This window comes from Chelonoidis abingdonii, chromosome 4 (genome assembly GCF_003597395.2).
Source record: "Chelonoidis abingdonii isolate Lonesome George chromosome 4, CheloAbing_2.0, whole genome shotgun sequence".
Taxonomy (NCBI): Eukaryota; Metazoa; Chordata; order Testudines; family Testudinidae; genus Chelonoidis; species Chelonoidis abingdonii.
The window spans coordinates 57,778,507-57,790,046 of NC_133772.1; the positions used below are offsets into that span (position 1 = coordinate 57,778,507).

Sequence of the window (11,540 nt, forward strand, 5' to 3'; positions counted from 1 at the left end):
GATACCAGAATTGTTTCTGTGAGCATTATCCCTCCCAAGTTACACTCCTTAGCATCAGGCTGTGGCCGTGGAGGGACACACGTCTCTGTAAGGAAGTGATATTGGATGAAACACAGAATCTCATACCATCAAATCTCTGTCAATATCATTATACTAATTTGTTGTAGAAGGACATTTATTGCTATCTGTAACTAAGTGCCATGGGTACAGGGGCAGCAGCAGGTAGGTCTGCCAACTTTCCAACAGCAGAAAAAATTGAACACTCTTGCCTCACCCCTTCTCCGAAGTCCCGCCTTCGCTCAATCCACCACCACCACCCCACTTACTTGCTCTTCCCCACCCTTGCTCACTCACTCATTTTCACCAGGGGTTTGGGGGTGCAGGAGGGCGTGAGGGCACCAGCTGGGGATGCAGGCTCCAAGGTGGGCCCAGAATGAGGGGTTCAGGAGAGAGCTCCGGACTGGATGCTTTCAACTACCTGAAAGAGGGTCCCAAAGAGGATGGATTTAGACTGTTCTCGGTAGTAGCAAGTGACAGAACAAGGAGTAATGGTATCAAGTTGAAGTGGGGGATGTTTACATTGGATAATAGGAAAAACTTTTTCACTAGGAGTGTGGTGAAGCACTGGAATGCATTACCTAGGAAGGTGGTCGAATCTCCTTCCTTCCTTCCATGTTTTTAAGGCCTGGATTGACAAAGCCCTGGCTGGGGAGAGTTAGTTGGGAATTGGTCCTGCTTTGAGCAGGGGGTTGGATTAGATGACCTCCTGAGGTCCCTTCCAACCCTGATATTCTATGATTCTGTGGGGCTGAGTGTTGGGGCATGGGCTCCTGGTGGCACTTACCTCAGGGGGCTCCTGGAAGCAGCCTGCATGTCTTTCCAGCTTCTAGGCAAAGGGGCCGTCACAGGGCTTCACATGCTGCCCCCGCCCTAAGCACTGGCTCCACAACTCCCATTGGCTGCATTTCCTAGCAAATGGGAGTTGTGGACCTGCCCTTTGTGGTGGAGGTAGCATGCGGAGCCCCTATGGCTGCCCCCGAGCTGGAGGGATATGTCAGCCACTTCCGGGAGCTGCACGGAACAGGGAGCCTTCCAGCCCTGCTATGCCACCAACTGGACTTTGAAAGGCCTGGCCAGCAAAAAGCCGCCAGGGTCCCTTTTCAACCAGGCAATACAGTCAAAAACCAAACACCTGGCAACCCTAGCAGCAGGTCACTGAGAAAGGGGCGCTCTCGGCACCTGCTCCTTCATACAGAATTAGACTTGGGTAAACAAAAAAGGCTTGTGCCACGCTGACCTTTAGGGTTTTGCCCAGTACAGGGCCCAGAAACAGTGTCAATGTTCCACGTGGAATGACCCTACCCCCCGCCAGCACAGTCACAAAGTAACTCCATTCCCAGGCAGCTCTGTGTCCAGTGCCTTTCTCTCAGCAGTTGCCCCCATCACCTGGTGCCCCTCCCCCATGCCTCCCACCAAGGGTTGCCAATTTTGGTTGGACGGTCCTGTTCCTGTAGATTTCATCACATGAATTCCTGGAGACCCCAAGCCAATCCTGGAAGGTTGGGAACCCTACTCCCACCCCCACCCTCAGCTACTCTGCCCCTCTCCCTTTGCCCCATCACCCCGCCTCGCACCCCACTCCTCTTGCCCCACCCCCAGCCATTCTGCCGTCTCCAGGACAGCGGCAGTTGGCCAGGCCCGCGGCGCCATGAGCCAACAGCAGCAGCATCGGGCACCGCGGCCCCTGTACTTCCCGTCCCTCTACGACCGCGCAGCGCCCAGCGCCACCCCGCTGGCAGACAGCGGCCTCTGGCAGAAGCTCTTCATGCCCCTGCAGGGGGGCGCGGCCGGTCCCCAGCGGCCCCTCCCGGCTGGGGCCCCTCCTGCTGCTGCCGCACCTGCTGCGCCCTGGCCGGCGGCGGCTGCACCATCCCCTACGAGCCGCTGCGCTTCTTCTGCCCCGCGGCCGACAGCGGCGCCGCCCCGCGGGGCCCCGGGCAGCAGCCACCGCCGGATGGGGAGATCTGCGAGCTGGGCATCCGCCTCAAGGAGCTGGAGCTGCTGGCGCTGACCGGGGACGGCTCCGACCCGCAGCAGTGTGCGTGTGCGGGCAGCACTCACCCGAGTCCCCTGCCAGTCATGGGGGCCACTCCGGCCCAGAGCCTGGGCACACGCCAACCCTCCGCAGGGTGTAGCTCTCCCCAACCACTAACCAAGGCATGGGCACTGCCCCCAGCAGTCAGGCTTTTACACGCCTGTCCCTCACTCCCTTAGTCTCCACATGAGGACCCCCAGTGAAGGGGTATGGACCTTCTGTCCTTTCCCCTCACCCCCCCCCCCCCGCCTCTGGGCAGCAGCATTCATATCCCAGTCCCTGGCCCTGCACAGCTCTGCATCCATGCCTTTAAAAGCGCTGGCTGCCTGGGGGCTACCCCTATTGAACAGACTGCATGCAACTGCCCAGCCTCACAGCATCAGATGTTTTGACAGGTGCTCAGGACTGCTCCCACATCTGAAAATGCTCACGCTGGCCAGAAAAACAGGGAAATAGTTTTATTTTCCCTTCCTGTCAAAACAGCATTTCCCTTTATTGAATGTAGAGGGACAGATGAAAAGAAACTTAGCTTGCTCTTAGAGGTTTCAGCTCTGGCCTGGTCTACGCTGGGGGGGGAGGGGGGAAAGAAGGGAGAGAGAAATCGATCTAAGTTATGCAACTTCAGCTACATGAACAACATAGCTGAATTCGACGTACTTGTACCTATTTACCACGGTGTCTTTGCTGCATTAAGTCAACAGCTGACGCTTCCCCGTTGACTGCAGTTGTGCCTCTTGGTCCAGTGGAGTACTAGAGTCAACGGGAGAGCTGAGTGGTTGATTTATGATGTCTAGACTTGATGTCAATTGCTGCCTGTCGATCCAGCAGGTAATGTAGACAAGCCCAGAGTGGTAGCTGTGTTAGTCTGTACCAGTAAAAACAATGAGGAGCCTTTGGGGCATCTGAGAGGCTAACAAGTTTGTTTAGGCATGAAGAACTGAACTGAACTAGCATTACTACTGGGATATAGAAGCACTCAGCAGCAGATCACTACTGAAACCAGCATAGGTCAGTGGTGACCTGATGTTCAAAGCTAGTGGTGAAATGCCTTTCGTATTTTCAGTTCCAAGCAGGGCCAGCTCCAGGCACCAGCTCAGCAAGCAGATGCTTGGGGCGGCCAACAGAGACGGACGTGCTGCCCCTCTCTTCGGCAGTGGGTCCCTCAGTCCCTCTCGGAGTGAAGGACCTGCTGCCGAATTACCATCGAAGAATGAAGCAGCGGCGGTAGAGTTGCTGTAGATGGGCTTTTTTTGGCCCCCTGCTTGTGGCGGCAAAAACCCTGGAGCCGGCACTGGTTCCAAGTGAGCAAAATGTCCACAGAAAAGCAATAGAAAAGAAGCATGACTGATAATCAGGTTTGGCAGTCTCGGCAGAGAAGCGAATCATTGACTGGACATGAAGCTTCTCATCTCTTCCCCCAAACAGAATCACATTGGCAGGAAAATCTGAAACCTTTCAGGAGAGCTAAAGTCATACAAAAATTAAGAAGAAAATTTAAATCCACAAGATACAAAAACTCTAAAATATCTAAAAGAAATTGTAGCATGTAGCTTTAATTCAATTACTTTACCTAAGAATAAATCAATGGATTTTTGTGTGTCAAAATAGTGGATACCTTTTTCCACTTTAATATCTGATTATCTTCAGTGAGTTCTAGTGGTTTACTGAGTTTCACATGAAAGTGTGAGGTTTTTTTAATTAAAATATATTTACATTTTTAAGTACTAGAGACAAATTAATGTTTTGTTCCATTCCTTTCTAGATAAGCTTTTGAAGGCACTAAAAGATGAAAAGTTCAAGGCATAAAGACAAGACAGAATCTGAAAAAACAGACACCTACATCATCATAAGGATTATTTCAGTTAGCTGTTCTGTCATTATGTTACCTCACAGCATTGTAATGGACTCTTCTGTGTGATATATTATTTTACTGATTATATGCTATTCAATTATACAGCCAAGCTAGAAATTTACAGTATATATTCTCTACTTGGCTTTTTGTTTTATTTGTCCAATACTGAATATTTCAAATACCCAAAAACGATTATTTTGTGTATTAATCTTTATATAATAACTTGAATATTAATAGGTTTGGTTTACCGTAATAGCAGAAAGAAGAAAGTGACATCTTATCTTGCTTATGTTTCAGGATGAGAGCTGATGCTGATCACCTGGTTACAGCTTTACAAAATTGATGAGGTATATTACTGAAGACAAAGGGCATGGATATTGCCTTCCTCAGAAATATCAGGAATTTAATACTGCTGGAGGCAGGATACTAGTCCAGTGACTCAGCATGATAAAATCCTATGTTCTTATGACAGAGAAAGCACAGTAATTCTAAGACACCATGCAGTTCCGCAATATACACTAAAATACATACTAAGAACAAGAATACTTTTCCCCAGTCTCTTTCTGATGTACAATATTATGCAATACCTGAGCTTATCACCTCCTTCCATCCTAGCCTGTCTTGCTCCCCAGCATGACCCATTTCTACTAACCGGTTCATGAGCCTAGGAACAACAGATAGCAATGTAAGGATTTCAGGGTGCAGGTAGATGGGGGTTCCCATTAGAAGGAAGACAGCACCCATTTTCCACATAGTGATCACCTTAAAGCCTAGGAATGTGGTCAATTCCTAGATGGCTTACAATAGCAGGTTTTTCTTGTCCTGAAAAGCCAGTCCTCTTGGATCTAATATCTGACAGGTTTTTTTATATTGATTTCAGTCTTGCATTCCATCTGCACTCAAAATATATCTTTCATATAGTGTGGAGTATAATATCATCCATAAGGGGAGGAAGAAGAAAATAAATTTATGACTACTTTGTTCTAGCTCAGGGGTCCTCAAATTGGGGATTGGAACTCCTCAGGGGGTCGTGAGGTTATTACATGGGGGGGTCACTAGTTGTCAGCCTCCACCCCAAACCTCGCTTTGCCTCCAGCATTTATAATGGTGTTATAAATTAAAAACTTATATATATATATATATATATATATATATATTTATATATATATATATTTAAGGGGGGGGGGTGGTCACACTGAGAGACCTGCTATGTGAAAGAGGTCACCAGTACAAAAGTTTGAGAGCTACTGTTCTAACTGCTTTGAATCATTAGATTTGTAATGGTAAAGCACAGAACAGATGTAATCTATAAACAATAGATCATATGTCCAAAAATCATTTAAAAAAAAAACAACAGGATGTAGTGAATGGGACAATGGAAAAAGAGGATTTTGGTGAACTAAAAAGTATTACCCTGACTACTGTTTAGATGACAATGATTCATGGGTGCCTGGCTACTCAAGCTGTTATGGCCTCAGAAAAATATGAGTTTTATCAGAAGGAAGAACGGGATTTATTATAGGCATTGTTGACCATGCAGCTGCACCACAGACCGTAGGCGTCATGACTTGAGATTGTTTTTAACCAAAACAAAAATATACTTCAGGAGCTGCACTTAAATGAAGGACTTGTACTGCTTGGATAAAGAATGCACTTCTCTCTGACCCTTTCATCATGCCACGTACATGACTGACTACAATGGTGGGAGACTTACGAAAAAGCTCATTGTAGATAAGGCCAGTTTGATAATTATATTGCAGTAGAGGAAGGGTGGTCTTGTAATTAAAGCATAGGACTGAGTCAGAAGACCTGAATGTTATTTCTAACTCTGCCACAGACTTCCTGTTTGAACTTGGTCACGTCACAGCCACATTTTCAAAAGGGGATCTCTATTGTTGAGTTCCTTCTTTTTTGGGTGCCAACTTCAGTCTCCTAATATCTGCACACCTGTAGTTGCATTAAAAATCAATGAGAGTTGTGGCGGCTCAGCATCTGAAAGGCAGGTCATAGCTGTCTAAAGCTGGGCATCCAAAATTAGAGATTTTGGCCATGATCTCTGCCTGTGTCCTCATCTGTAAAATGGGGACAATATCTCTCTCAGGTAACCGCAAGGCTCAGTTAATCAAATGTCAGTAGAACATAGAGCTTCTCACATAAAAGAGTCTATATAACTACAAAGTATTATAGGGATTTTTTTCTTAATAAATAGAAACATAAACTTAATCAAAGATGACTTTTTGTGTTTGATTGGGTTTTTTTGTATTGTCATGGCCATAATAGATTTTATTGTCCTTTAGAGGCATGTAGCATTTTCAGAGGGATAATGTCCTGGTGCACCTGAGAGAATAAACTGTCAGTTGAAAACAGTGTTCAAAACGCATGTCATTTCACGAGCAAAAATAGGAGGCAAGAATGATAGGGAGATTGAAGGCCTAGAAAATAGCTACAGTAAGTGCATAGAACTGCTAACTGTGAATCCAAGAAGAGTATGAGGAAGGAAGCAAGAAGGAAACATGATTATCTAGAATTGTATGACTTCTTGTAGAAAATAACTGATTTTTTTTTACCCTGGTGCATGTCCACTAGATGGCAGTATGAACCAATATTTACAGCAGCTCATAGAGGTACTTCAAGGCATTAAATACATCAAAACCAATCCCATCATCATTCCACCCTGGAACTAACAAAGTGAACAAACTATTCAGCCCAGTTTTGGGATAGGAGAACTCTGGGATGGATGCAACAGAATATTACCACCACCTTTTTGCCTGTCATCCCTTAGATTTAAGCTGCATCATATATTTCGTCGGCACCAACTGTGCCAAAACAAATTCTGCAGTATTGTCTGGTCAGGTTTCAGTGATACCTGAATGGCAAGAGTCTCATCCTTCATAAAATATGGAGTTGAACTTTAGGACCTTGTATTAATGAATATGAGCAAAAGGTTAGAATTTTTATCCCCCAAGAAATGATTACAGGTGAAACCAGTGGAATCAAGATTAAACTTAATTTAGGTTTATGCTTTACACAGTCCTTCCTGTCACACCCATTACCACAGAATTCAAGGCATCTAGGTCCTAACAACCAAATCCTCCAGGTTTCCATATCGCTGGGCATATGGTCCAGTAGTTGGGAACTAGTCCGCAACTTGGAAGAAAACTCCCTGCTTCACCAGTGTTCCTGTGTGACCTTGGACAATACAGGTAGGCCACATTGTTAAAGATATTTAGGCATTGTTCTGCTCAGTGCTGCAAAGCCAAAGTGATTTGGATGGCTAACTCCCATTTTCAAATGTGACTTAAGCCCTCAGGTGTCCCACTGACTCAGTGAGGATTAGGCTACTTCTTAGTGCATATGCAACAGGCCTCAGGTGGTGTGTGACCAGGATTCATCACCAAATTTGGTTCACCTGTGGGATCATTAACTTCCCTGGTTTGGACTGAATACTGATGGGAAGTGCAATGTAAACACTGATCCATGTGCCCCATTAGGCTACTAAGTGCCTTGCAATGATGAACAGAGCAATACCTAAACCCTTTTACAAATCTGGACCTTAGTTTCTCTGGGCCTTAGTTCCCCATTTAAAGAATAGACATGAGTACTTTTCAGAAGTATGCTGAGGATAAAGACATAAATTTAAAGAAGCATTATGAGCACAGGTGCCAACTTTTCAAAGGATTAGGTTACTCTGTCAACCCTCCTTCCCTCAAATGCCTGAGCACTCCTATGAGACTATGAAAGTTACAACTTTATTAAACATTGCAAGACACATTGCTGTAGTGCAATGACTTCTATGGAGTCTATGTTGTTCACTAAAAGGCAAGTGTGGCCCAGTATATATAAATTATCAATTACAAATATCAAGCAATTACATAAGGGGAATGGGAGATATTTAATAAGCTATGTCACTGGGTTCAGGATGCAATCCAGCCCAAAGAGGGGTTGTGTCACCACTTGTCCTGCATCCTGGGTGCCTTAAAATGCTTTACTACCATAGCTCCCAACCTGGGACATTCACAACCAGCCTGAAAATCACATGCTGAAATGTATGTGTGCTAGATACAGGCCCTCTAGTTCAGCCACTCTAACCCCAGCAGCCTCTCTACAGCTTCACATCCCCACTCTGGCTTCCAACTAGTAAGGTGACCCCAACATATGTCCCATTCCAAATTTCCCCAAAATGGTGTGTTTTACAGTGTCCAGCCCTCTCCAGGACAGCTCAGAGAAATAATAAGGTTCATTTGTTCCTCTGAAGACACAAAAGCATATCACAACTTATTAACTCAGCTGGGGTGAATATGCTCTTCCATTTAAACTCCAGCATTGAGAGTTAGTTTATAGTCCAAATAAAACAAGTTTATTAAGAGGACATAATGATAGGTAAATGATACCAAGTAAAAGAACTAAAGTTGGAAAAAGTTACATAGAAATAAGAGTGAAAACATACCTAAAAGACTAAAACTTGAGCTAGCAAAATACAAACTTTGTTCAAGATGGTTTCTTACCTATATTCAGTTTTCAAGGACTTCAAACACACCCCCTTGGTTGAAGGAGCAATGTTTTTCAGCTAACAAGAGCTCTATTCCCTTGTGTCTGTGTAGTGAGGGCTGTCAAACATGGCTTTTCTCCTTGCTTGTATATTCCAAAGGTCAATGACTTTGTTTCAAGAGGCAGGATGCAGATGTCCTATCACCCTGCATGTAAATGAGACTTCCATTGATCTGTTTCCACCATTCTTAATTTACACAGACGACAGGTAAAAAGAGCTGCCTTCTCTCCTGTCTGACAGTGTGAAGGGGTGAGCTCCCAACACTAGCCCTGCAAGACCTGGATTGGGCCAGGTGGGCCCAATCAACTAATTAGGCTAAAGCAGGAGAGCTTTAGGCTAGAGGCAACTAATTAGAAACAGGATCATCTGTGCAAAGCCAAGTAGCTGGCTGTAGTATGGGCAGCTGGGGAAGGCTTCAGGAAAACAAGCAGCAGTCACTCCCTGGGAAAAGGGAGGTGGGTTGTGGTGAGAGAGAGAGAAAAAGAAAAAGAAAGAAGAACCAAGCATGTTAGGAAGCAGTAAGCAGAGAGGAAAGTCTGCAACTGCTGAGTTGAGGGTCCCTGAACTAGGGAGCAGCAAGGGTGTTGCAGGTACCAGCCAGCAGGTCTGGAAAGACTAGATTTCCCTGAAAGGGGAGAACTTTAGTGACGTAGCTGGAGTACCAAGCCACAGAGAGGAAGCTGCAGACTCAGGAGTGAGCAGGAGAAGACAAAATGGGAGAGACCTCCCTGGAGAGAATGCAAGCTGGCAGAGCTAATCCCCAGAACAGCCAGCAGGAAGTGCTGCTCAGGGTGAGTGGACCCTGTGACAGGGAGGGAATGTGTTTCTCCATGTTTGGCCACAGACCTCAAAGCATACCTGCACTGTGTCCATATTTCCAGTTTGTCATTGGCTTTCAAAAACAGACCTCATTATACACACTTCTGTAATACGGTAATATTGCATACAAACAGTTGATTCAACTGCTTATCATTTGAAGTTCAGGTCCTTCAGCTGCCCCCCATCTTTATAGATCAGTAAACCTTTGCAACGTATTCTTTGAAAAGTAAGTCAGACCCAGTTTCTCTCTCATGCTTCTCTCTTCCCCTGCTTGTTGGGTTGAATTGTTTACCTAATATGTAAAAATGGACTTTCATTGTTGTTGCCTGAAGACTGTGTGGTCAGAGACTCAAATACACATCACCTTGTCTAAGATAGAGTGTGCATATGCCTTGCTTACCAAATACATTTTAAAAATATAATTCTAGCACATATGTTTTTATACATCCCCTGTGCATACATCATGCAAGAATATTAATGGTTAGCAAGTTATATAGCAGATTATAACCATAGTAAATTGAGGCACACTGAACCTGTCAGACCAGCTGAAACTGATAGCAGTGAACCTCTGGCATCTGGATGCTCTTAGGGTCACACCTGTCTCCCATACACAGCTGCAGGAAGATTAGCCACTGGCTGACATTAAGGCAGCCAATCAGAGCCCTCTTTCCTGCAGGGGAAGCTGCCACCATATTTTCTTTCCCCTTCATATGGAAGAAACCTGGTTTGTCACCTTTGTCTGTTTACAATCTTCAGGACATAATGTCAAAGTATCCATAATTTCACCTACCAAACTGTTACAAACATTTCTTAGTGACATTGACCAGTGTGGTGGTAGAATTTTAAATGATATATTATGTCACCATTTAAATAAATATCATGACACCAATGTATGAGGTGTAAAGAGCATGCTGGCCTGACAAGAGTTGCTGGATATGGAGCAGTGAACCACAAATGGGCCTCTGCCACAATCTCCCCCTGAAATGAAGCATGGTTAATAATCTCACTTGGAAATATATGCACGTTTGCAAAACTGTGGGCATGCGCTTGCCTGCAGTGTGTGTGTGCATGAACTGCACATGCTATTCCTACAGTTTGAATACAATTGCATTAATGACCCATGGAAATGAAACAACCAACATTAATGACATCAAAATGGTTATTTGTACATGCAAAATTTGTTACTATTTTTCTTTCCTGTTTTCCTTGGATTTTGTTACAAATAATTTGTTCTCAACTATGGTGGCATATAGTGCATTTATTATACTAGTTAGTGCATCTGCAAACCCTATATGTTTATTGATTTCCTTTATAGATATTAAAATATACAAACTGGAAAGAGAATGTCAATGTACTGTTCACATTGTTTGCATGCAGCAAAAATAACGTAGACACTAGTTAGGAAATAGTAACTATACAGTTAAAGGTTTGTGCCTCTCAGACCAATTTTGTAAAGCATTCTGGTGAATCAGCCAATCCATCTACACTGCACTCAGGAAAGTAACAATTTGGACCCAGTTTTTGATTCGTGGGCAAAGTTTTCAAAATGTCAGCAAGGTGTCCCCTTTCATTTCCAGCGTTTTAACAAGGAAGGCTTCTCAAAGAGCAGCTTGTGACATCTCCACAGCCAACATCAGGGTTGAGCAATGATACCCATCGCTCTGAAAGCAGTGAGTGTCCATAGTGATACCCATTGTTTCTTCCACGGAATGCAGTTAATTATTTCACTTCAGAAATCTGAAGCGGCTTTGGCTGCTTTGTGGTGGGAACAGTTAGATACTAAGACTGCATAGACAAGAAAACATTTGAGCTGTATTTTAAAGTACTTTGCAACAAGCAACCAGGTCCACCAGCTTTCAAATCTCTTCCTTTTTTGAGCTCACTATGATAAAATCTTCCAAACATAGGCCTGACCATAAGGGATCATTAGAGAGTAAAATAGTCTTAAACTAGAACTATTTTAATTTACCCTGTAACAGCTGATATATGAAATCCAAAAACAATGTTACAATACAAGTACCTCTTGTATTTTCAAAGAGGTGTGCAGAATTTTAGTCACCTGACTTTTGAAAATGTAGGCCTAAGAGCCTAGCATCCATACTTTGTAGGTGGTTGATAAGTGGATACTGGGCTTGATAGCAAATAGGAATCACTAATCAATAGATCAAGCAGGATTTCTAGGAGATGATCCATAGGACAGGGTGAGATCTTAAAACAAGTTATTA

The 11,540-nt window shown here is 44.3% G+C and overlaps 1 protein-coding gene across 1 annotated transcript; it reads left to right on the forward strand.

Moving 5' to 3' along the window:
- The first annotated feature begins 1,706 nt into the window (after positions 1-1,706).
- C4H11orf91 (chromosome 4 C11orf91 homolog) lies at positions 1,707-4,319 on the forward strand. Its single transcript, XM_075064654.1, is given in 4 exon segments — positions 1,707-1,860; positions 1,974-2,098; positions 3,858-3,887; positions 3,890-4,319. Coding segments are annotated over 4 exon segments (363 nt in total). The 5' UTR covers positions 1,707-1,708; the 3' UTR covers positions 3,946-4,319.
- The last annotated feature ends 7,221 nt before the right edge of the window (positions 4,320-11,540 follow it).